Below are 27,381 nucleotides of genomic sequence, written 5' to 3' on the forward strand. Positions count from 1 at the left end.
TCCTAAGGGGCAATTAAGCCCCTGATGATTTTACATGATCAAAAAAGTATTATGGCCCAGCTGGCATGGCTCAGTGGTTGAATATCGACCTATGAAACAGGAGATCACAGTTAAGATTCCTGGTCAGGGCACATTCCCAGATTGTGGGCTTGACCCCCAGTGTGGGGAATAAAGGAGGCAGCTGATGAATGATTCTCTCTCATCACTGATGTTTCTATCTCTCCCTCCTCCTTCCTCTCTAAACTTAATAAAAATCTATTTAATAAAAGAGTAACATGCTAATTGGCTGTACCTTCATGATGCCCACCAGCCAATCAGGAGTATGCAAATTAACCTAACAAAGATGGCAGGTAATTTGCATATCTGGGAGCTGAGGGGCCAGGGGCGGGGCAGGACACTTGTGTCATTGCCATGGCGATGACACAGGCATTCTGCACCACTCTGGCCGCTCTGGGCCTCTGAGAAGCCTAGGAAGGCGGAAAGGTGGCTCCAGTCAGAGCGAAGGCAGTGACAGCCAGGGAAAGAAAGGCCATTCAGGCACTAATCTTCATGCATTGGGCTTCTAGTATGTATATATTAAAAATGTTATGCCTCTCATTGGAAAGAAATAATTTGGCCCTTTTAGCATTAACTTACATTAAATGCAGCTTACAGTATTGACATTTGATGCTTCAAGGAATATAAAAATAAGAGTAAATCTAATTCACAGCAGTGGGAAAGGTGGATTAAATTACCTTAATCTTACAAAAATATGTAGATATTGCAAGTTTTGCCAGGTAAACTAGCTAAGCCAGATGAGTAATATTAAATCCAAATAAATCACACCAGTGCTTAAATATATATGGACTTACATTTTTCATTTGCTTATTTGGAGATACTTTATGAAAATGAAAGCATCCCACATCCATGTCATGTTTTTAATTGTTCTAGTTGATTTATATCCTCATTTAGTCCCAACACTAATCTCAAAAGGCACTGACTGCATCAATTTCCCATCACCACCCTGCCCACCAATTTGCCCTTGCCTTGTAAGAAAGCTGTGGTTTCTCCAACATGCCAGGCACACTCCCACTTGAGTGCCCAGACACTACTCATTCCTTTTGTCTGTGGCGTTCTTTCCCATGATCTTTATAGCTCATGCTCACCTACATTAGTATTATGCTTAAATGTTATCTAAGTAATCCTATAATCTGCCACCTCTTTCTAACTAATCATCATCTAACAAGATAATAAATAAATATGGTGCACATACACACATATGCATAAATAAAATTTGCTACTAAAAAGTTACCTCCACAGAATCAAGGACTCTGCTTCATTTACTGCTGAAAACCCACTACAAGTGACGCTGAAATATTTGGTAATTGAATACTCTAAAAAGGGTTATCATTAGAAATACATTAGACAGGAAAGAAAAGCCCCAATTCACCCAATTTCGGTATTTTTTATATATAATTACACAATGCCTGAAGAACCCCCATATCCTTATCACTACACCCGCATGATGAAGCTGTCATCTGGTAGTTTGTGAGTAAAACTGGGGTCAAGAATAGAAACCATTACAAAGTAAAACCTCAAGTTAAAAAAATAAAAATGAGGTGGGGGTGGGGGTGGGGATTTGTTGCAGGAATTTCAAGCACATTAGACTTGAGCCTGACTATATAGAGAAGTATACTCTCAGAAATTTTTAATCAGTTGGAACTATTCTTTGGCAGCTAGATCAAGTTATTATTCATTCACATTACCAAAATGAACAAATATAACTAAAGGTTTTCTAGGCAAAGTCTTTAATGTTAGCCGAATCTGCCAGGACAAAACTTCGGTGACTCACCAAAACATCTGTCAGGTAGTCCACACTGTAGTTCTCACCATGCTTCCGTGCCTTGCCGTTGATAGAGAGGGTGTAATTATAGTACTTAGAATTCTTCTCCTATTAAAGAGAGGAAAGTAAAATTTATAATGACATCAACACATACAATGAAAGCTGAAAACCATGCTAGGTTAACTTATACTATTTAAATAGTAATAAGATATTTTAAAAAGATAATTTTACAAGTCATGTTAAATTAGAATTTTTGGAGGATCCAAGATGGCTGCACAGGAATAAACCTAACCACAGCTGCACACAACAATTTCAATAAAATACAACTAAAATATAAAATGGGCATTGCCCAGAGCTACAGGAAAGTCGACTGACTGGAAATTCTACAACAAGAAGGAAAGAGAAAACTAGAAGGAAAATCAGAGGAGCAGTAAAAGCCTAAGGTACAGAGACACGAGGCGCACACAGAGAGGACGCAGCCGGAGAGGAGGGGTGGCTGAGTGCCTGGCTGGCGTTCCCTAGCAGGAAGGAGATAAAAGCTCCAGATTGTGCCGAACCCCAGACCCGACAGCACTGAACCCCAGTTCTAGGCCAGACCCTGGGGACCCAGGCGCATATAGAGAAAGCCTGGCCTGTGAGGTGGAATCTCGGGGGAGCAGCGAAAGGCAGAGCCCCCGGAGGCGCACACACTGCATGCAGAGGACGGACTGTTGACTCTGTTGCCAGATTGCCCGAGTGGAAAGGAGACAAAAGCTCTGGACTGTGCTGAGCCCCAGTTCCAACTGTTCTGAGCCCCAGTTCTAGGCCAGACCCCGGGGACCCAGGCTCATACAGAGGGAGACTGGGCTGTAAGGCAGAAACCCGGGGGAGCGGTGAAAGGCAGAGCCCCCGGAGGCGCGCACATTGCCCGCAGAGAAGGGAAGGTTGGCTGTGCTGCGGGACTGCTCTGGCGGGAAGGAGACAAAAGCTCCAGACTGCTCTGAACCCCACTTCCAACTGAACTGAACCCCAGTTCTGGGCTTATTGGGAGAGAGACTAGACTGGTAGCAGGCGAAACTCGATGGCACCTTACTCTCAGAGTTGCTTGCAGCGAGTACCAAAGGACCCTGAGAAACGCTGAGACTCAGGAGCCACATAGGGCGTGGCTGACGGAAGGCAAGACTGTAGGCTCCACACTGAAATCCCGCCCCATCCAAGCAGAACACAGAGACTTTTAAGGCTACCAACTCAGGGAAGCTGCGAAAATGCTGAGACATGGAAATAAATCACAAACGAATGTAATGGAGGACAAAAAGCGACTGAATATAGAGTTCAAAACCACACTTATAAGGTTTTTCAAGAATTTCCTAGAAAAGATTGATAAGTCCTATGAGAATATGAAAAGGGATCAACTAGAAATAATAAGGAATCAACAAGAAATAATAAGGGATCAACAAGAAATAAAGAATACACTGTCTGAAATAAAACATACAAAGTCTTAAAAACAGAATGGAAGATCGCAAGAATCAAGTCAAAGATTTGGAACATAAAGAGCCAGAAGACACTCCTCCGCAGAAGCAAGAAGGCAAGAGAATCCAGAAAGTTGAAGATAATGTAAGAAACCTCTGGGACAACTTCAAGCGAACCAACATCAGAATTATGGTGGTCCCAGAAGAAGAGAGAGAGCAAGATATCAAAAACATACTGAAAGAAATAGTGACAGAAAACTTCCCCCACCTGGTGAAAGAATTAGACTTACAAGTCCAGGAAGCGCACAGAACCCTAAACAAAAGGAATCCAAAGAGGACCACACCAAGACACACCATAATTAAAATTCCAAGAGCAAAAGACAAAGAGAGAATATTAAAAGCAGCAAGAGCAAAGCAGGTAGTTACCTATAAAGGAGCACCCATACGATTGTCAGCTGATTTGTCAACAGAAACCATGCAGGCCAGACGAGAATGGCAAGAAATATCCAAGGTGATGAATAGCAAGAACCTACAGCCAAAAATACTCTACTCAGCAAAGCTATCACTCAGAATCGAAGGCCAGATAAAGAGCTTCACTAATAAAAAAAAGCTAAAGGAATTCATCACTGCCAAATCAGAATTATATGAATTGCTGAAGGGGGTTCTTTAGGAAGAGGAAGAAAATAAAGATAAAAACTATGAACAATAAATACGTAACTATCAACAAGTGAATCTAAAAACCAGGGGAATTAAAAAAAAAATCTGATGAACAATATTAACTGTTGAATATAATAGAATCAGAGGTATGGAAGGGGAGTGAACTAACGATTCTTGGGCAAAAGGGGAGAGGGGGATGTGGGAAGAGACTGAACATAAACTGTGCACCTATGGATGAGGACAATGAGGGGTGGGGAAAGGGCAGAGGGTGGGGTGGGAACCTGGTGGAGGGGAGCAATGGATGGGGGAAAAAAAAGAGGAACATTTGTAGTAATATGAACAATAAAGATTTATTAAAAAAATTAGAATTTTTGAATAGGGTTTTAATTAACTATTAGCATAGTTTCAATAATATGTCCTACTTTTTATTTTTTGTTAAACCTCACCCAAGGATATTTTTTTCCATTGGATTATTTTAGAGAGTGGAAGGGAGGGAAAGAAGGGGTTGGGGGGAGAGAGAGAGAAAAAAGAAACATCGAGTGAGAGAGACACAATGATTGGTTGCCTCCCACACACATTCCAACTGAAGCCAGGGATCGAACCTGCAACCCAGGTACATGCCCTTGACTGGGAACTGAACCTGCATGGGTTGATGCTCTAATCACTGAGCAACACTGGCCAAGCCTGTCCTACTTTAAAAAAACAGGAGTGGATCAGGTAGAACAGCAAAATATGTTGCTCAACGCCCACAAAGGAATTACTTGCAAATCAAAAGACTTTACTTCAGGGAGATGAAACAGCCCATCATAAAAGCAAACCAAGTTATGTCAATATCAGAGCTAAATCATGGAGTACACACATTTGACATCTGTGGGCTGTAATCGTCACTGACTTCAGTAATCACTCACCAAGGCATACCAGTAGCTCCATCCCGGAGGAACGTATTCTAGCCCACCAGCAGCTGGAGCTCCATACTGAAAAGCAGACAAGCAGGGCATTAGAAGTCCTCAGACATAAAGAGACACAAACAAACAGGACACGTGTAGAATCTTTTTAGATCAGTTCCTGAAACACGGCAGGCACTCACTTTCCCAAACACACAAACCAGCAAAATATAAAGGACACCATATTCCCAGAAACTTCTGAAGTATGAGCTGGCAAAATACAGGCCAAATCTAGCTGCTGTTTTGTATGGCCAGCAAGCTAAAATCCCCCCCACCCCCACAACCATTAAAAAAATATACAGTCCAATCCTAAAAAGAATATAACATGTGACAGCTAAATGAAATTGAAATTTCAGTGGTGATAAAGTTTATTGGAACACAGCCACACTCATCAGTTTATGTAACGTCTATAGCTGCTTTCATGCTACGATGACAGAGTTGAACTTACAACAGAGCCATACAGCTTGCAAAGCCCAAATTATTTACTTCTGGCCCTTTACAGAAGATGGCCATATGGCTTAGGCCACAGGGCTCATTTGCTGAGTAGTCCAACTGACCTTGTGACTAACAACAGTGAAAATAACCCAACTATGAGCTACCAGCCAATAGTTTCTGTTGTCTTGATGATGAAATCTACTTTTGGAACTGAGCAAGTGAAGAGACCATAGAATCATCCCACTCTACCTCAGCAAGGTTTAATACTGCCCACTTAAGGCAGAATTTAGCTTCTGAGAATGAAATATTTGTATTTTATAAATATATATTTAAATATATATTTTTATTGATTTCAGAGAGGAGGGGAGAGGGAGAGGGAGATAGAAACATCAATGATGAGAGAGAATCATTGAGAGGCTGACTCCTACATGCCCCCTACTGGTGATTAAGATAGCAACCTGGGCATGTTCCCTTGACTGGAATCAAACCTGGATCCCTTCAGTCTGTAGGCCGATGCTATATCCACTGAGCAAAACCAGCTAGGGCTAAATCTTTGTATTTTAAAGAATTTCTCCTTAAGTTTTATCACTTGGTTACAGTTGGCCTGCACTTTCCATTGTAAAGGTACCTTTTCCCTTTTGCAATTAACAAGTAATGTTTAAGGTGACAGTTTGTAAAAATAACTTGTTTTTAAACAATTTATAATTAACCATTTTAACATCCACTCTAATGATTATAAAATGTTGACTTTGTTGATTCTGTCATTCCTTCTACATGTATTAGCTGACATCCTGTAAAGAAGAGCCTGCCCCTTGTCCTTGCTGGTTTGGCTCAGTGGATAGAGCATCAGCCTGTGAATCCAGGGTTCGATTCCAGTCAAGGGCACATGCCCTGGTTTGCCCTTTGGATCCCCAGTAGGGGTCTTTTCAAAAGCACCCAAAGACTGAAGGCTAGTTGCTAATAGAATCATCAGTGGGCAATGATTTAATCATTCATGACTGTGTAGCAGAGCCTCCATAAATACCCAGGAGAATGGAGTTCAGAGAGCTTCTGGGTTGGTGAATACATTGGAGATTCACCAAAATATCATGGGGCATGTAGGAGCTGGCTGATCAATGATTCTCAATCATCTCCCTTTCCTTCTCCCTTCCCCTATGAAGTCAATAAAATATATTAAAAGAGAAAAAAGAAGAAGAGCCTGCCCCATTAAAAAAAAAAAAAAAAAAAAAAATTTCTCTTAATTTTGTATATATTAGATGCTCTTTAATATGCAAAGTAGTATAAGTTTTCTTTATGACCCATAGTCTTAACACAATGACCTAGTATCTGTACTTATATATTCCTCATTATTCTTTTCAAACTGAGTCATCTTCTTTCCAACCCACAAGAATGCAAATTCCCCTAATTATTGTGGGGAGTGGGAAAAGTGAAAAAAAAATCAGATCAAATATTAAGATATTTAGCAACCAGATAAAAATATATAAGAAAATGTACATCTTCTCTCTGTCCTGCACTCCCAATTTTCCTATTGAGTTAACCCCAAATACCCTCAAACACACTATTTCCTTTAAAGCTAAATTCTGACTAAAAGCGAAGGCCAGTGAGGCCATGAAATCTGGCCTTGGCAGGTCACAATGCGGTCTCTCTCCATCTAGGCCCAAATAGCTGCACATGGACACTCAGTCACCTGCTTTAATGGCCTGACTGTCCCTGGCTCTGGGTGCTTTCTCTTTATCACTCATCTGTCCACATTCTGTTCCCACTTTTCAGGTTACAAAATGGGTTAAGCCTAAATTGTAATTCAGGAAAGATACTAAAGAAATATTCTTCATTCTGATCCTAATATAGAAGAAATGGAAACAAAGATAACATGACAGCCACATGACAAGCAGAGTTCTTGAGTAAAAGGGGAAGATGTACACAGCAGCAGTCCTAGGATAATTATTATTATTTTAATCCTCACCTCAGGATTTTAATTTGTTTTTTAATCTCCACCTGAAGACATGCTTAGAGTGAGGGAGAGGGAGAGGAAAAAAGAGAGGGAGAAAAACATCAATTGGTTGCCTTCCCTATGTGACAGGACCAGAGGTTGAACATGCAATCCAGGTATATGTTCTGATGGGGAATTGAACCAGCAACCTTTCACTGAATAGGAAAAGGCTCAACCAACTGAGCCACTCCAGTTGGGTAGGACAGTGGTCGGCAAACTGCAGCTCGCAAGCCACATGCAGCTCTTTGGCCCCTTGAGTGTTCTAATGGCACTCGCCCAGGCTGAAAACCGACTTCTGCCCATGGGCCACGAAGTTTCAATTGCACTGTACGTGCGCACCGGCATGTGGTATTTTGTGGAAGAACCACATTCAAGGGGCCAAAGAGCCGAATGTGGCTCAGGAGCCGCGGTTTGCCGACACTGAGCTAGGATATGCTTTTATTGATTTTTTTTTTTTTATGGAATGCTTCATAAATTTGTGTGTCATCATTGTGCAGGGACCATGCTAACCTTTTCTTTATTGTTCCAATTTTAGTATATGTGTTGCTGAAGTGAGCACTGATTTTTTTTTTTTTTTTTTAGAGAGAGAAAAAGGGGGAATGGGAGGAGAGAAGAGAAAGGAGGGAGGGGGAAAAAACAAACAAACATCAATCAACTGCCTCCTGTATAGATCTGACCGGGATCAAACCTGCAATCCAGGTATGTGCCCTGACCAAGAATCGAACCCATAACCTTTTTGGTGTAGAGGATGATGCTCCAACTGACCGACCCACGCAGTCGGGGTAGTCCTAGGATAATTTTTCAACAAATGCTCCTGAGACTATTTAAAAGAATAAATACAGTACCCAAATGATATAAATATGTTTATATAAGTTCTTATTTATGGGCAGATTAGAAAACATTTGCCAAAAATCCTTTAAACATGACTTGAACAGATACTTTTTATTTTTTTAAAAAAGTAGCATGAATTCTATTAGTAATTCACATTTAAAAAGCTGTTATTAAAAAAAGGGGGGGAGAGGAATAATTAGACCATTCAACATACCTCATTTAAGTATTTTCCTGCAAAAAAGGTCTGATAACCACACAATGACCTGAGAATTGCTGGGAAAGTATTTGGTTCCTCGATCTTCTGCCAAGACTTACTACTGCAGTTTCCCTCTAACGTGTTGTTAACAACGTGATGGTTATGTGGGTACTTCCCTGTCAGGATACTGGCACGGCTCGGGCAGCAAAGAGCACTTGGCACATACTACAAAGGAAACAGAAGCAAAAAAGAATAAAGTTACACAAGAAAGATGAATTTCTCATAATTTCTAAAAAGAATTAAAGAAAGCTACTCAATATTTTAACTTCAAATATCTAGTTTCCCCTTATAGAAATATTCTTTGCATATGACACATTTCCAAGCTGCCATATATAATAACAGTAAAGCAGAAAAAACAAACCAAGAAACAGACTACTTTTTTTAGCTGGTTTCTTTCTGCAGGATAACATGTTAGTCTAACCTCACCTCAAATAAATATTTACATACAAGGAGAACAGCATAGTGGGAGCTAGGTCTTAACTAAAGATAAAGACCACTAGTACTTGAGTCCTAACTGGTTTGGCTCAGTGGATAGAGTGTCAGCCTGCGGACTGAAGGGTCCCAGGTTCTATTCCGGTCAAGGGCATGTACCTTGGTTGCAGGCACATACCCAGTAGGGAGTGTGCAGGAGGCAGTTGATTGATGTAGTATCTAACCTTCTATCTCTCTCCCTTCTCTATAAAAAAAATCAATAAAATATATTTTATAAAAAAGACTACTACTTGAATTTAATGTAGCTAGAAGTAGAAGGTCATGTTCAGGCTAATCTGTAGCTTTATGTATTTCCTGTATCATTTTATACATGAAAGAGATTTTTTTTTCTACTTTAATTATGTTTCTATTTGCTACTATGATCAATAGACTTACCTCATTCTACCCAATAATATCTGTGTAACTCTTAATGCACATTTAACAGAAGGGTAATACTAGCTTATACTTCCACCAGCAGAGAAGGCAGGCTCATTTGAGCATACCTTTGTCAAAATGATATAGTATCCTTTTTAAATACTTAGTATTTATTTGGCCTTTTATTGGATTTGACATTTTTAAATACTGGTGAACATTCTCCACATGCACAATGTCCAACTGTGCTTATGGGAATGGTCTGTTCAAGTGCTTTGCACATTTTTTCCTCTTGAGCTATTGCCTTCTTGTTACATAAAACTGGAATTAAAAAAGGATTCAGTCATGCTACAAATACTTCCTGTTTTTTACTTTTGCCTTTTAATTTTGTTAGATGTTTGACTTTTGTAATTTTCACATTGGCAACTTCTAATTCTTTCCCTTTTTTGTTTCCTAATCTAATTTTTGGGACTTCCACACTGTTTATTGTATCTTCATATTACATTTTAGTATCCAGTAGAGCAATTTCTTCCTTTAAAAAAATTATCCTAATTGTTCTAACCTACTTATTATTCCAGATAACTTTGGATTCACTGAATTCAGCATAAAAAAATCTTATTAGGATTCTGATTAGAATAAATACTTCATAATCTTGTTTCTTCCCATGGAAAGTAATATGCATGTCTTCATATTAAATAGCTTTTATTATATCACTTACTAAGTTCTGTAACTTTATATAGATAGGTCTTAAAGAACCATTACTAGCTACCACTAGCTTATTTCCAGAGTCTGAATTTTCCTGCTATGTGAATAAGATTTTTTCTCCCTCCCATATTTCTCTAACTGGTTATATGGAAGTGTGTGTGTTTTTTGTTTTTTTGTTTTTTGGTTGTTTGTTTGATTTCTATCTTACTAAGTTCTATTAAAAGTTTTCCAATAATTCTCATTTTCTAGGTAGACAATCCAAACAAGTGGAAATAATAATTTTGTCTTTTCCCAATAGTTTTACCTCTTAATTTTGCAAGACTATGCCAACGACTAGAGTTCAGAACAATATTAAGCAAGAGGTATTAGCCCTCTGTCTCCCTAACAACAGTGACCAGAGTATTTCACCTTAACTACAGATGTGCTATTTGTCTGAAATATTCATCATAAGGATGCATTCTTCCAACAGCTTAATAAATTACCAGGAAAAGATGCTAAAATTTCAGAGAATTTTCAATCATCTATTGGAATGTACATATAATTATCCTTCTTTCACTACCAATTCCATGTTGGTGGACAATGTAATAACCACCATTGTATAGTACAGTCAGCCCTCTGTATGTGTGGGTTCCGAATCCACAGATTCAACCAACCTCAGATTGAAAATATTCAGGGGAAAAACATTACATTGTTGCAGACGTGAATAGTATAATTAGGTCTATAATGTGGTTGCATTTTGTACTGAACTTGTACAGTCTTTTTATTGTCACTATTCCATAAACAATGCAGTATAACAACTGTTTACATAGTATTTCCATTGCATTAGGTAACATAAAGTCCACAGGAGTATGTGCCTAAGTTACATGCAAATACTATGCTATTACATGTAACGGACTTGAGCACCCACCGATTTGGTATCTTTGGGGGTGGGGGTGGTCCTGGAACCAATCCCTCACAGATATCCAGGGGTGACTGAAATCAATTATAAGTCAGGCAGGGATACAGTGGTTGCTTTATATGTATCAATTCACTTAACCTCACATAAACCCTGAGATAAGTTTTAGTATTCCCATTTATAAATGTGGAAAATAAAGGCCAGAAAGCTTAATAACTTGCCCAAGATCACACAGCTGGAAAAGAGGCAGAGAGCATTTGAAACTAGACAGTTGGCTCCAGAGTCCGCACTCTGAAGCACAACACTAGGCTGCTACTCAATAGGCTACCAATTACTTGTGTATGTGCATGGTTCTCAAGTTTGCTAGCATTTGAGTCTCTGTACCTATGTTTATATATACATGTATTTGTTTTATACATTCACACATACATACAATTGTTGTTGGCTTTGTTGCTATTGTCTTTGTCAGGTTTGGCTTTCACGGTTAACTGGATTTTGTAAAGGGGTCTGCAAGCTTTTACCATGGGACAGTTAGCATAGCATTTGATGCTTACAATCCACATTCAAACCTCAGTCAGGTTTGAAATAAAATTCTCAAGTTCTAAGTTGTAAAAAAGACTGGCTTAGAAATTGCCTACAGAATATCTCCAATTGGTAAGAAGTAGTATTTCAATTAACATAATTTATCACATTAAATAAGGTCCCTCCTTCAAATCAGGCTTTTAATTAGGGAAGAAAAAACAAAACAGACTACCCCAAAGAGAGTGTTTCTTCTTAGAACATACATACAATTAAAGTTTAACAAAATTAAATTGGCTTTAAAACTTACAGCACTTGAGAAAGTCATCCCCATCTCTCCGATGAGAGCCTTGGTTTTCTTCAGTGGTGTCTGTAAAGCAAAAATTATCTGTTAAACTATTTCTTTCAATCAACTACAATACACAGACCAAAATTCGTGGGTTTTGCATCTTATTTCAATCTCTTATTCCCAATCGATCAGCTTCATCTGACCCTAAGAAACAGCCAAGAGAGTGATTCCGGAGATAAAGCAAACAGGTTTGGTTAGTCAGTTCTTTCCTTTGCAAAGTTCAGGGCTTCATAATGCTTGTAGGAGGGGAAAGTTCACAGCTGATGGTATTTTTCTAGCAGTGCTGATTTCAATGTAATGAAATTTTGGGCCCTTATCTCATTTGTCACCAGACTCCTTAAGAGACAGGGCAGAACTATCTCCATTAATTCATCTTTTGAAGTAGGATGTGGGAAATCATATAAAAGGAGCCTTCCACCTTTTAAAAGTTATAACACTTAGGTTCTGAAAGCCAGCAAGACTGAGGCTCAGAGATTAAGTCCAATATCAGTCATTCAGTGGTGGAGCCCAGATGCACACTTTTGACTGCAAACGCACAGCCCTCTGCACTAGACAGATCACCACCTCAGGTAAGAACTGGAACCAGGTGGCAAACAGGTATACACAGAACCCTGTCAAGCAAAAGACTACTCAGAAATTATTTTGTTTATTTCTTGCTTTTTATCATTTATTCAAAATCTAAGATCCTGACAAATATAGATGATAATTAGTATCAAATCCTGCAGTGAGGATAAAAGTCTAAAAATGGTCATTTAAATACAAATAAAAAGGACCATAAATCTGAATAAACTTTATTCAAAGGCCACATAGCAAGAAAGGACCATTGAAGAGGCTCATTTTAGTTGTATTATGAGAGTCAATTCATGATGATTCTCAAGTACCTTTGAAATCTAGGGCTATATTAAATGCAGCTCTAAGTGTATTTTGTTGTATAACAGTTCCTTAAAGACAATCCAAATATATAACTGTGTTAACAAGAGCCTCATTTTCAATATTCTATAAATTACTTTCCCCCATTGTTTTGCATAGATAGTAGAAAAATTAAGGAACCCAAAAGCTCAAAAGGATGAGAATTCTAACATATTCAAGAAGAACTTTGACTCTGGTCAATGTGGCTCAGCAGTTGAGCATTGATTCAGGAACCAAGAGATCATTGGTTTGATTCCTGGTCAGGGCACATCTCCAGATTGTGGGCTCAATCCCCAGTGTGGGGCATGTAGGAGTTAGCCGATCAATGATATTCCTGTCTCATCAATGTTTCTAGCACTTTATCTTTCCTTCTCCCTTCCTTTCTCTTTGAAAAACAAATAAACAAAAAAACCCAAACAACTACTTTGATCATTTCATGAGTAGATGCATAATGGGTCCCCAAGAAATGCTAGAGACATAGGTCTTTGGTAACCTTCAGAAACAATGTCATCAGTCATTATCTCCCATAAAGCATCCCTCGATGCTACACTCAGGTACAGAATACTGGGCTGCATAAAACATTAGATGGATGAAGAATCTGAGGTACAGTGAGGATAAAGGGAGGGGAAATAAGTGCAGGGAGGGCGAGAAAAGATCCATGTGAGTTGATTATATCTGACCTAGCTATCAGACTGTTTGACAAATATGCAAAGTTACTGAGGAATATCTGATTTACAGTAAGACTCTATTGTGTGCTTATACTAGTATAACATTTATTAAACACTTAATTTGTGCCAGGCATTGACTGGTTTTGGCAATAGAAGTGGATAAAGATAGAAAGTCCCTGCCCTGAAGATCCTTGCACTCTTGGGGGCTTAAACAACTAACAGGTAAACAAGCAAGCATTCTGGGTGGTGAAAATGCTATGAACAGAATAAACCAGGATGATATGCTTACAGCTGGTGGGATGAAAAGTGGAAAACACTTTAGGTGATAGGTCAGGGATGGCCTCTTTCAGGAGGTAACCATATTGAGTCACATGATGATGAGTCAGCCCCACAAACGTGCAGGATAAGACGCTTCTAGGCTGAGTGAACAGCAAGTACAAAGGCTGCCAGAGAAGGACAGAGGCACGTGTGAGTGACAAAAAGCAGGGCACGTGTGGCAGAAGCAGTGCAATCAGTAATTCGGGGTGTGTGTGTGTGTGTGTGTGTGTGTGTGTGTGTGTGTGAGTGGGATAAGACAAGTTCAGAGAGTTAGGCAGAAGCCAAAGAATTGATGGAGGGCTGCACAAGAATCTAGAGTTTAATGTAAGAGATTTATATCAATAACCATAATCTTTAGATTATTCATAGTACAAATGATAAGCATAAAATCTGTGCTTAATCAAGTAAGTCCCAGGCAAGAAACCACACTGTACTGAAAATGTGTATGCATGTCTGAATGCTAACATGGATCCTTAAGAGCTAAGCAAATATAATGATTGGTGAGGTTAAGGCCATACCACATTCTTCATGAAGCAGCCAATCTTATACTCGTATATAGGTAAATGTGTTACTTTACAACATCCAAAGCAAAATCCCTTCCATAAAAATCCCAAGGAGTCATTTACTTTCCTAGCTTCCATGTACACCTACTCTGAAATAAAGTTTGGTAATTCTATAGCTAACTTTTCTTTTTCCTTTTTAAAAAAAAATATATTTTATTGATTTTTTACAGAGGAAGAGAGAGGGATAGATAGAAACATCGATGAGAGAGAAGCATCCATCAGCTGCCTCTTGCACACCTCCTACTGGGGATGTGCCCACAACCAAGGTACATGCCCTTGACCGGAATCGAACCTGGGACCTTTCAGTCCGCAGGCCGATGCTCTATCCACTGAGCCAAACCGGTTTCGGCAAACTTTTCCTTTTTCAATGGAAAACCATTCTGCTTTAAGCAAACCAAAGACATCATGTAAATATTTATTCTTCCCCTACATTTCATTACAACTCCTCCCCTCACTTCCTTGAAATTTTAACCCTGTCAATTTTTCTAGAGTGAATGATTTTTTAAAAACAATCCTGTGCTTCTGTGAAAAACAGGATGTCCACCACACCATAATTACATTTAAATAAAACCAAGAAATTGAACCCAGGCCAGTGTAGCTCAGTTCCAGGGCACATATCCAGGTTGGGTGTTCAATCCCCGGTCAAGGTGTGTATTGGAAAGCAATCAATTGATGTTCCTCTCTCCCACTGATGTTTCTCTCTCTCCTTCGTCCCCTCGCTCTAAAATTGTAAGTATGTCTTCAGGTGAGGATTAAAAACAAATAATTCAAGAAATCTACAAGAATAGTTCCCTGGGTAAAAAAACAACAAACGAACAAACAAACAAACAAAAAACAACCTAAAAAGGAAATCCCAGATACCTGCAACAAATACAATGAAATATTAAAGAGGACACTACCACATTAAAGACTATTTCAAAGATGACAGGTTTCACATTAAGCCACAATACAAGTGTTACAATCCTTTCATCTGAATTAGTCTGCGGGGATTGACCAGTTAATTTTGCCAACTGTGGTGGCAATTCATAATCCTTTGAAGGGGGGGGGGGGGGAGCACCAAGAAATGCAGATAATATATACAAAGTATTTGTTACATGTAAATTAAGGCGTTCCCTGACCCCACTGTGCTCCTAAATGTTACCTGAAGAATCTCTGACCTGTGGGTAAGTAACGCTGATGTGGGCAGGCGGAATAACATCTGTAAGACAGTATTATCACAGTATTATCACAGGAGAGAAAGCATGGGGCTCTGAGGTCATTACACACCAGGCTTTGCCCCTCCCTAGCTGGCCAAGCTATAGCCCCCTCTAAATTTCAGTTTCCTCTTCGTTAAGATAAGGACAATACCTACAGCAGAGGACTCCTGCGATGACTGAAGCACAAATATAAAACACCTCATACTCTGGCTCCAAGTAGAATCTCAAATGCTATATTGTCTTAGCTCTTCCCCTTCAAGTCCTGTTTGACAACTAGTCATAAAGTATTCTGTAAAAGCCTACAAGAGAAGTAAGAATTCTCCAGAGTTGCAGCACTAAATTCAACTTGTTCCCTCCACACAATTTTGGCTCTTCTCTCTAGTACAAACACCTATAAAAAAGAAACTTCTGTGGTTTAAAGAAGCAAATATGACTAACATGCTAAGGGGAAGAGACCACATCTGTGGCCTACAAAAATGAAAGAAAATGAATTCTGAACACCACATCTTGTATTTAAGTGATGAACTTTGTTTTCAACAGAAATGTGAAAGCTTTACCTTTTTTAAAAAAACAAAACAAAACATACACACACTTTTCTTTCTTTTTTAAAATATACTTCCTTATTGATTTCAGGAAGGAAGGGAGAGGGGGAGAGAGAAACATCAATGATGAGAGAGACTCATTGATCAGCTGCCTTATGCAACCCCCCCCCCCCCACTAGGCTTGGAGCCCACAACCTGGAATGTGCTCTTGGCCCGAATCGAACCCAGGACCCTTTAGTCCGCAGGCCAACGCTCTATCCACTGAGCAAAACCAGCTAGAGCGAAAGCTTTACCTTTCAATTATGCTTCAGTCACTAAACTATTATTAATTTTTTATAGAAGTGGCTTGTTTTTCCTGGATAAAATACTTTTCAAGGATACAAGAGGTATTTTCTTAAAAAAAAAAAAAAATGAGTTTTGTGAGGAGGAGGAGTGTAGCTGTTAGAACGGTGGGAAAAAAGAACAAAATAAAATCCAGGAGGGCAATTAAGTCAAGACTTTTCAATGTCAATGTGACTGAATAGAAATTAAAAGGCAATGAGGCGTATGTGTCAGGAATGTGGAGTCAAAATGCAAGCGTCTTAAAACATCAGCTAGAAAAGAATCTCATACTCTTGAATACAACCCTGAGTTAATATTTTCATTAACAACCCAGAAATGCATATACATATGGATATGGATATGGATATGCTTAACCTTTGCCGCATGTACCACACAGACATTTTCTTATTTTCGGAGTCTGTTCCACAGGAAAGTGAAAATGCTGGTAGTTACTAAACTGATTTCACAACTCACTTATGGACAGGATGAAAGACACTGAACTAGGGTGTTATTACACAAAGTTAGGAACCTCTTGCCTGAAGTGTTTTCATAATCTCAGCATTTTGCTGAAAGCAAAAAGAGAAGCGAAAGCAAGCAAGCAAAAAAAAAAAAAAAAAAAAAAAAAAGCACTTGTTCTTAAAAAAGAGGAATACCAGACCCAGAATCAGAGCACTAGTCAGGATTCTGACTTGACTGCCTCCACCATTTATGTGCCTCGGGCAAGCCACTTTCTGTGCTCTCCTGAGTAGGGGCTTGGGTGGATACTCCTGAGGGTCATAAACATCAAGACTCTTAACGATACAGAGGCAAAATCAACTCTGGAAAAGAATGAAGTCTCATGACAACACCCAGATGCTACAAAATGGAACACGGACGGTATCGAATGCCATCAGCCAGGTGTTCAATTAGGCTAATTGGATTTTCTTGATTCTTGGGAGGCAAAGCACACCCTGAATAAATAGTTCGAAACCTACCCACCAGATTAGTTCATTTCAGCACTTGTTTTTATAAATATCAGGCACAGACACTGCACCCAGGGACAAAGGCGGGGGTGGCCTAGGTCCTCACACTAGAAGGGGCTGTACTAGTCTTCTAATCCAAAAAATACTCAAGGCTTGCATCTCCTCGGCCAACACCTGCTCCTCACTGGTTCTGCCCACCCCTAACTGGCGTCCACCTGTGCATCCCGAGATCACGAGGGAACGCAGGCTCCGCAGCCGTCAGGTCCAGACTAGAAGCTCCTTGTAGCGCGTGTGTATGTGTGTGTGTCACCTTCCAAGAGACGCTGGAGCAAGAGGAGGAAATAGAGTCCTGCAGCCCCTCAGTCCTGCGTCCAGGGCCTGGCGAGGCCAAAGCAAACCTGCCCAGGGTCCGGTCAGCATGTCCAGGGGGCCGGGGCGGGGAAGGGGAAAGGGGGCAAGACACCAGGGAGTCCGCCCGGGAGAGGGAGAGGGGCGGGGCGGGAACAGGAGTTACCATGCCGCCGAGCACTTCGTCCTGGTCGTCGGTGAGGAGCAGCACCACGTTGGGCCTCCGAGAGCCGGCCGCCGCCGCCCGGGAGCCCCCCAGGCAGCAGCCCGGCAGCAGCGGCAGCAGCAGAACCAGCAGCGCCGGGCGGCAGGAGCGGAGGTGGCGGGGGCTGTGTCGCCCGGGCCCGCCTGCGCCCAGAGGCAGAAGCCGCATGGCGGACAGGGCTCCGGGGGACACCCCGGCACGGTGTGTGGGGGGACGCGCTGGCGGCTGAAGGGAGAGAGGACGAGGAGCCGCGGAGAGAGTCGGCGAACCGGGAAAGCCGGGGGCCCGGGTCAGGCGTTTTCTCCCCAGGCGCGGTCACGTGAGAGGGGACAGGGGTGGAGCGCGCCGTGCGGTCACGTGGGGCGGCGGGGCGGGGTGGGGCCGGCGGGCCGCGGACAGAAGGGAGGGAGGGGCGGGGCCAAGGCAGGGAACCCGGAAGTGGGCCGAGCCTGGGGAGAAGTGCTGAGAGCTTAGGCTCTGGTGTGGTTTTGGTAGGACCAGTTTCTGAGCATTTGGTGCAGAAACTGTAAGACGGAGCGAGGATAAGATGAAAAGGAGGAGGGAGAGAAAGGAGGAATGTACCTAGTGAGATCAGGTGGTAGGCAGAGTCTGGGTTTTACCATGTTTAATCCCCAAGACAAAAAACACTAATCGAGGACCTTTATATTTAACGGTTTTGATTTCTTTGCAACTCAGCTATTCAATTTGGAGCTGGATTCCAAGTCAGCTATCTCTCTCTCTCTCTCTCTCTCTCTCTCTCTCCCTCACTCCCTAACTCCTCTCTCCCTTTCTCTCTCTCTCTCTCTCTCTCTCTCTCTCTCTCTCTCTCTCTTTCTCTCTCTCTTAAAAATATATTTTATTGATTTATTACAGGAAGGGAGGGAGATAGAGAGTTAGAAACATCGATGAGAGAGAATCATCAATCAGCCGCCTCCTGCCCACCCCCTACTGGGGATGTGCTCGCAATCAAGGTACATGCCCTTGACCGGAATCAAACCTGGGACCCTGAGCCAAACCGGTTAGAGCACTCTCTCTTTTTTAAAATTCTCTCCTGAGGATATTTTTCCAGTGATTTTAGAGAGTGTGAGAGAGAGAGGTAAAGACAAAAAGAAAAATCAAGTGAGAGAAACACATAGATTGGTTGCCACCGGCAGGAGTGGGAAAAGACTGCAACTGAGGTACATGCCCTTGACCAGAATGGGCTCTGAGATGCTCCCTCCCTAGGCCAAGACTCTATCCACTGAGCCAAACCGGCTAGAGATCCACGTCAGCTCTCTTAATTCCAAGCCTGGTTATATGTTACTCCAAGGCTGTTAATAGTGGTTTCAAACAAATCAACAATTTTGTGTATCCTGGCAGTCTAATGTTCCTTAATGAGTTTTCAAATATTTACCCTAATATTTCTCGGTGAATTTTCAGTTTGATTTTCACCAGTGGATATGTTGATTGATTGTAGAGGGAGGGTGGGGGAGAGAAACATCCATGTGAGAGAGAAATATAAATCCATTGCCTCTTGTTAGTGCCCCAGACATGACCCAGGTCCTACAACCTAGGCAAGTGTCCTGACCAGGAATCAAGCCAGGACCTCTGCCCGGCTTTATGTGGGATGATGCTCCAACCAATGGAGACACACTGGCCAAGGCATCTTGGTGAATGTTTGAAAGCCACCTTAGAAGATGTTGGAGGATGTGGTCATTGAATAAAAACAAAACCATATTAAGCAATCTTTAGAAAGTCCCATGAAACCGGAGTGTCTGTGGTGGCTCTAGACCTGCTCTACCATGCCCCTCTGCTGAAATATAGGAAAACAGAAACTTTCCTGGCAAGGTGAGTGGCCAAGCCTTATTCCCAACTCAGAACAATAGGCTGTATCTCCTGGCTTCTAACAAAGTGTATATTTTCTAAGCTGGATCATCCAACACAAAAAGTCTTTTAAACCTTGTGAAAGCACTGTACCAGAAGGTAAAAATAATTGTGGAAGTACTTCAAAGTGTCATATATATATACAGCTATAAGTGTTAGACAATAGAAGTATTGTGCCAGTTTTCTACTAGTTGCCACTAGTAGAAATCGGCACCAAAAAGAGGATCCCATGTAGAACCAGGTTGCGTTGAGGGCACGGAGATTAAGTGTAGGGTGGCCAAGGCAGCTGGAAGTCGCGTGGCAAAGTTAGAAAGAGGAGGAAGCTTTGTAGATGAAAGGCTCCATAAATCTGCATAGATTATCTTTTTGAGTCTTCATTGAACACTAAGGTGTATTTTATTGGATAAAGACACCGGACGGTAAGACAATGAATAACTAAGGAGATGTAATAATTCTTAAAGGAGGGGGAGATGTTTGAGAACCAGCCAGAAGGGAAAGTCTTCCTTAATCACAAAGAACATTGAGTTGAGAACCCAGGAAGGTTATTCCTTACTAGTCAAGCTAAATTATCATAAATGAAAGATACTGTACACCTATGATAACAAAATTTAAATACAAGTCTCAAAATATCAAGCTGATCTGCAAAAAACATAATTTGCCTGTCAAAACAAGGCCTCCACTCTTTAAGAAAAGATAAGAAAATCTAAATACTCAACAACATAAAATTCACAATAGAAGTTCCTACTTCCAATATAAAAATACTCAGGCACCAAACAGGAAAATATGAGCAGTAACCAGGAGAAAAATCAGTAATAAATGACAGAGATGAGGGAAATAAAGCAAGGTGATAAAATACCTAGTATAACTATGTGTTACCATATAGTTTAAACCAGCAGTCACCAGCTGGTTGTCTGTGGACCATTGGTGTTCTGTGAGGTCCGAAAGTTTGGTGACCATTGGCTTTAAACAAATCTAGACTGTCTGGGCATCCTGCAGGACCTCCTACCCATCCATCACATTGATGACATCATGTTGATTGGGCAGGATGAACAAGAGGCATGCTGGAATCTTTGTTATGACACATGTGCTCTGGAGCATGGGAGATAGACCTTATGAAAATTCAGGAAGTTGGCACTTCAGTAAGAATTTTAGGGGCCCAAGGATATGCCAGGACATTGTCTCTAGAGTAAAAACAAACTTGTATTTTGCATCTCTTACTACAAAGCAGCAGCAGTGTTTGGTAGACTACTTTTGTCTTCTGTATGCAACCCATCCTATCTAGGAATACTGCCCCAGCCTACATAGACTAGTTCCCCCTTTTCTGCAGTTTTATTTTCTGCCGTTTCAGTTATCCACTGTCAACCATGGTCAGGAAATATTAAATGGAGAATTCCATAAATAGACAATTTGCAAGTTTTAAATTGCACCCCATTCTGAGTAGCTTGACGACATCTTGCACTATTTCCTCTCTGCCCCATGCTGGCAGGCATCCCTTTGCTCAGCACTTAGTAGCCATCTAGGTGATCAGATCTACTGTTTAGGTTTCGCAGTGCTTGTGTTCAACTAACCATATTTTACTTAATAATGACTAAAGCACAAGAGTAGTGAGGCTGGCAATTTGAACATGCCAAAGAAAAGCCATAAAATGCTTCCTTTAAGTGAAAATATATGTATATATAAGAAAAAAACACACACAAACCCATAGTATATATGGGGCTCAATATTATCCTCCGTTTCAGACATCCACTGAAGGTCTTGGAACATGTTTCCCACCCCCTTATAAGGGGGGACTGTTGTACAGAGTGTCATGAAAGGCTGTCATCTTTGAGTGGCCCCGGGGGGTGGGGGTGGGGAGGGGGTGGAAAGCGCTCAGTAGCAGGCAGGGCTGGCTACATAATCTGCAGGGCCCTTTGTGAAGATCTCCATATGACATATTTATACTCAGCAGAAATCACTCACCATGGAAGTGGCACTAAACAACAAATTAGACAAAACAGCTTAGTCAGTTGTTAGCCAGCCTTTGCCAGTGGCTACCTAAGTGCTGGTATAAAGACACCTCATTTACTCTCAGAAAAATGTCACTTGAGTACAGGTGACAGATCAGAATTTTGGTTTTCAGCTCTGACTCAGGCTTAATTAATATTTAAATATTACACTAGATTTCAAAATAACAGAACATAACAGAAAATAACAGAACAGAACATACATTGAGCAATCACAATTTAAATTATTTTTCATTTATTAATTTTATATAGAGAGAGGGGAGGGGAAAAAACATTGATTTGTTTTTCCACTTTTATTTTTCAATATATTTTATTGATTTTTTTACAGAGAGGAAGAGAGAGGGATCAGAGAGTTAGAAACATCGATCACAGCTGCCTCTTGCACACCCACTACTGGGGATGTGTCCGCAACCAAGGTACATGCCCTTGGCCGGAATCAAACCCAGGACCCTTCAGTCTGCAGGCCGATGCTCTATCCACTGAGCCAAACCGATTTTAGCTGTTTTTCCACTTTTTATGCACTCATTGGTTGCTTGTATGCGCCCTGACCAGAGTTGAAACCTGCAACCTTGGTATATCAGGATGAGGTTTTAACCCAGTGGTCGACAAACTGTGTCTCGCGAGCCACATGCGGCTCTTTGGCCCCTTGAGTTTTTAGCAAAGACCATCTTAGGAGTACCCTAATTAAGTTAATAATAATGCACCTACCTATATAGTTTAAGTTAAAAAAAATTGGCTCTCAAAAGAAATTTTGATCATTGTACTGTTGATATTTGGCTCTGTTGACTAATGACTTTGCTGACCACTGCTCTAACCAAGTTCAGCCACCAAGCTAGGGTCAAGCAATCGCAATGTTTTATTATCACAAAGGAAAGGTTATGTTCTATTATTTTGAAATCTAGTGTAATATTTAAATATTAATTAAGCCTCAGTCAGATTAGGTCTCCAAAGTTCCTCTAAGCACTCAAATGTTAAGACTTACATATCATTTAACATTAATAGTTCTTACTTATTGACCATATATTATGTATTACTATGCATTTTCTAAAGTCTGTCTAAAGCTTGATAGCTTTTACAAATACTAAAATCCTGTTTTTACTTCTTATTCCAACTTTTTGAATTGTAAACACAAGAGCCTTGTTCGTGTATAGTTATTAAACTGAAAATAGATTTCATTGTATTCCAAGCATGTAAAAAATCATAATCAGCAGACCCAAAGAGCAAAAGTGAGCTACCATGTGGAGAAGCTGAAACACAGCACTGACCTTTTGCATTTCTCATGTGACTCTGGAGTGAGTAATCCCCGAAGGATCAAAGTAAAAGGTTAACTGCCAGATTTTACAAATCAGCCAAGAATAATCAAAGCTTTCATCATAGCAATTTAGTCTTTATGTGTATGTATGCACATGCTGAAAAAAAATTATCAAATTATCAAAAATGTTGAATCTTGTTAAGGTGGTTTCAAATAATAGGTGTCAGAAGGTTATTGACAAGATCCTGATACATGCTTGGAAATAATTCAAATATTCACCCTCTGTAGCTTGTACACTAGATTTACTTAGATTGCACTTGATAGACTATATTAAGTTGTACTTGACTTTGAGATAGATGCTTCTTAGCTCCTTGTAAATATGATGCAATATTAGACCTTATATTTGGTATAAAATAAGTGGTATAATTATTTAAATATTAAAACTAAAGTTTCAAACAAATTGAAACGCTAATTATTGTTAGTAGCATAACTAACCATAGTAAATTCAATTATAGCTATTTTCTTTAGTCACGATCAGTTCAAAATCATATTGTTAGATCAATAGTTCTCTCTCTTTGTTTAAAATATAATTTTATTGATTTCAGAGAGGAAGGGAGAGGCAGAGAGAGATGGAAACACCAATGATGAGAGAGAATCATTGACTGGCTGCCTTTTGCACACCTTCTACTGGGTATTGAGCTCAAAACCCACACACGTGCCCTGACCAGGAATGAAACCATGACTTCCTGGTTCATGGGTTGATGCTCAACCATTGAGCAACACTGGCTGGGCCAAAGGTTATCTCTTACATCCTTCCAGGCACCAATTAGCAGTAATGTAGTGTACACAAATGGGCTTCCCTTTGCTACCTCTAGGATTCTATTTAATGGAACTCACTTTTCTTAAGAAGGTTGGTAACTGGTTGGTCTTATCTCTAGTTTTCAGTTAATTAATTCAACAAATATTTATTGAGTACCTATAATGCGATAGGGACTGTTCTAGGTGGTGGGCAAACATCAGTGAACAAAATAGACAAAAATTCCTGCCTTCAGGAGTATACTTTACTAATCTGAAAGTCCATCTATCGATAGTTGTGGTAAGTCCTCCTAGACCTGAACTACCTGCTTGGTTGAGGTTCACTTTCGTTTGGGTGACCTCTGTTGCGGGTTTTTTATCTATGGTACTTAAAACACCTGTCTAGCCAAAACTGGTTTGGCTCAGTGGATAGAGTGTTGGCCTGTGGACTGAAAGGTCCCGGGTTCAATTCTGGTCAAGGGCATGTGCCTTGGTTGTGGGCACATCCCCAGTAGGGGGTGTGCAAGAGGCAGCTGATCGATGTTTCTCTCTCATCGATGTTTCTAACTCTCTATCCCTCTCCCTTCCTCTCTGTAAAAAATCAATAAAATATATTTTAAAAAAGAGAAAGAAATGAAAAGTGTCTATTTAAAAAATAAATAAATAAATAAAACACCTGTCTAATGAATAATTACTCCTGAAAAGTGGGAAGTTCACTTTCTAAGGGAATAGCTGTTGAAGAGCCACCTGCTAGAACTCCAGCTGTATGTATGTACCAAAATTACGAGCCCCTACCTTTCAAATTTCTGTCTTGCTGGACCATAATTATCCAGGACTATCTACAGTTATACTGGCCAACTTGGGGCTCTTTTTAAATCTGCACAGTCAATTAGAAAAACAACAACAACAACAACAAAACCAACTATAAAACTAAGCAATGACCCAAACTCAGTCCCTAATAAAAGCACCTAAACTACCAGCTGAAGCAATCCTATCTAAAAGAGTAATGTGCAAAATGACCGTCACTCCAACACACAAGATGGCTGCCCCTTGTGGTCAAAGATGGCTGCCTTCATGTGGACACAAGATGGTCAGCAGGGGAGGACAGTTGGGGGTGACCAGGCCTGTAGGTAAGGGTAGTTAGGGGCGATCAGGCTGGCAGGGGAGCAGTTAGGCATCAATCAGGCTTGCATGGGAGTGGTTAGGAGGTGATCAGGCTGACAGGCAGAAGCAATTAGGGGCAATCAGGAAGGCAGGCAGGCAAGCAGTTGGGAGCCAGCAGTCCTGGATTGTGAGAAGGATGTCCCAGATTGGAGAGGGTGCAGGCTGGGCTGAAGGACACATTCCCCCACACCCCATGCACGCATTTTGTGCACCGGGCCTCTAGTTGGAGATATAAAAGATAACATTATGGAAGCACAGCATTTAGCTGTTTGACAAAATGAAAAGAAGTGGTTAGAACAGGCTGTAAATTTAACTCTGAAAGAACTACCACTCTTCTCTAATTGCATACAACATCACAGATTACAATATGTACATGACTTAACTCACTGGAATGCTGAGAAAATAGTTTTATGGGGAAAACAATACTACTTTAGTCATTTCCATAGATAGCTTTCTAGGCAGACCAAAAATGCCAAATCTTCCCAAAGGCAGCCCTGGAAAGCCATTCATACCTCCGTGGGGCATTTTGCCTTGCCTTCAGGACCCTTTTGAGGTCTGGCAAATGCACTTTATTCAGCTGCTCCCTTTTCAAGGATACAAATGTGTGTTTGTAATGATTTGTATGTTTTCTCTTTGGGTGGAAACATTCTCATGCTGCAAAGCCACAGCCTCAGCAGCAAAGGAATTACTCCTAGAAACTATGTTCCCCACTTAGGGAATCCCTTCAGAGCTCCCCAGTGACCAGGGAACTCATTTCCACAGGACAAGTTATACGATCTGTCTGTAAGATCTGGCCGACTTCACATTCCTGTTGTGTTTATCATCCCCAGTTCTCTGATCTTGTAGAACAGACTAAAGAGTAATCAAAACTTAATTGGCAAAACTCATAGGGTCCTTTACTCTGCCTTGGTCTAAGGCTCTCCCCTTGGTATTGCTCAACCTATGATCCTCTCCCTTTGGCAAGCCTTGTTTGTCTCCTTTTGAAATTATTACTTGGAGACCCATGAGATTAGATCAAAGAATGTATGAATCTGCATTGCTGAAGGAGACCTCGTGTCCTATCTAAAAAAAGGATAATATGCAAATTGACTTTCAGTCTAACCCACAAGATGGCCAGCAGGGGAGGGCAGTTGTGGGCGATCAGGCCTGAACCAGACTAGTGGCTTGGCCATTGAACCTTGAAAGCTTACAAAACCTAACTGGACATAACTCCAAATTTAAAGTCATTTTTTACTCTCAAACCTCAAAAAATATTGATGGAACAAACGACCTTCCTGAGTCCAGATCCATTCATAAGCTCCGCCAACCCACAAAGAAATACCCATATATGCAGTCTGGACTCTTACCAATAACTTGCCTATCTGTTTTTAAAATATAAACAGTTCAGGCATACTTTCAGGTTTTGTCCCTTTAAAAATGTATGACTACACTCTTGTATGATGCAAACGACCATGAGTTCACAACTCAATGGGCTTTAAGTGACTATAATATTACTTTTCAGTCTTTTTCCCCCCTCAGAACACATTGGGCTTCTACTTAAATCTGTGACTTAAGATTTGAAATTCCTAAGGTCTCCAAATAAATCTTTTGTTTGCCTTCCAGTTCTTGGCAAAATTGATGAACACTGTAAAAATAAAGATATCAAAATAAATCAATAGGTGATATGGTATGTTGGGAAGTGGTAGTATTATGGAGAAAAGAGAACAAAGAGGGGGAAGAAGGGAAAACTAAGAGGGAGGATAGGGAGCTGTGATTTCAAACAGAGTGGTTAGGAAAATCCAGTGAGAAGTCATTTAGCAGAGTTTAACCCTGGTGAGAAAAGAGTCATATGGCCATTTGGGGGGAAATCATTCCAACAAGTGCAAAGACCTTGACTTTCCTTTCCTTATTAGTTCTTATTTTGCCCATTTCCTCTTCTCAGGTAATTTGGTAATGATGGAAGTGAAAAATAACTTTGAAGTCCTGATTAATTTAACAATGTTGACCTGTTGTTTTCCTGGCCTTTGTCGCCATCCTCTTTAGCTCAGGATGAGTTTCTTTACCCACAGGTCCTGAGAGAGAAACCCTGGATGAGAACAGTGTTGAAGACTAGCAATTATCTCATCTCTAACTGGGTTGAGATAGAGAGAAAGGGCTGGGAAATCAACTAAGAAAAGAGATCCAATTTCAGTGTTTCCCTTTATAAAAGTCCTGTTTTTTACAAAGTTCAGCATATGAAGGAAGGCTCTCAGGACTCTATTCAATGCCAGAGACAATAGAAAAAAAACACACAAAAACACAACAAAAAACCTCAAAAAACAAAACAAAATCTATACATGTAAAAGGCTAATATGCTGTGCCCTTCCCTCTGAGTAATGATGTCACATAGCAACACCCGGCTTCCTCTCCCTAGCAACGACTAGCTGCTTGCAGTTTCTTCAGCCCAGGAACACGACTTGCTTTATAGCCAGGTGGGAACACTTTACACTGTAATCAAATGTCTGTGACGTGTTTTCCCGTGCCTCATTTGATCCTCACAGAAGTCATGGAGTAGGTAGATAGGAGACTTGGTTGAATCCTATTTTCTTTTCATTAGCTG

At 40.6% G+C, this 27,381-nt stretch overlaps 1 protein-coding gene and 1 non-coding gene across 6 annotated transcripts in view; both read right to left on the bottom strand.

The window, feature by feature from the left end:
- The window catches only part of GNS (glucosamine (N-acetyl)-6-sulfatase), a 47,540-nt gene extending 29,489 nt beyond the window's left edge, over nucleotides 1-18,051 (bottom strand). For 2 of the 5 annotated variants that reach the window (XM_036458943.2, XM_045588212.1), the window contains exons 1-5: nucleotides 17,688-18,050; nucleotides 11,656-11,715; nucleotides 8,342-8,548; nucleotides 4,836-4,901; nucleotides 1,832-1,930 (exon numbers count right to left, since the gene is read on the bottom strand). In XM_036458943.2, coding sequence (XP_036314836.1) covers nucleotides 1,832-1,930; nucleotides 4,836-4,901; nucleotides 8,342-8,548; nucleotides 11,656-11,715; nucleotides 17,688-17,894 — 639 coding nt within the window. In that variant the 5' untranslated portion in view covers nucleotides 17,895-18,050. Of the gene's footprint in view, nucleotides 1-1,831; nucleotides 1,931-4,835; nucleotides 4,902-8,341; nucleotides 8,549-11,655; nucleotides 11,716-13,560; nucleotides 13,639-17,687 lie in introns of those variants that run through there. The other 3 variants (XM_045588214.1, XM_045588215.1, XM_045588213.1) reach the window with 3 other exon arrangements.
- Nucleotides 7,749-7,855, bottom strand: LOC118730984. Its single transcript, XR_004991707.1, has one exon. It is a non-coding gene; the product is annotated as a U6 spliceosomal RNA (small nuclear RNA).
- Nucleotides 18,052-27,381: the final 9,330 nt, after the last annotated feature.

Source organism: Pipistrellus kuhlii, unplaced genomic scaffold (genome assembly GCF_014108245.1).
Source record: "Pipistrellus kuhlii isolate mPipKuh1 unplaced genomic scaffold, mPipKuh1.p scaffold_m20_p_3, whole genome shotgun sequence".
Classification (NCBI taxonomy): Eukaryota; Metazoa; Chordata; class Mammalia; order Chiroptera; family Vespertilionidae; genus Pipistrellus; species Pipistrellus kuhlii.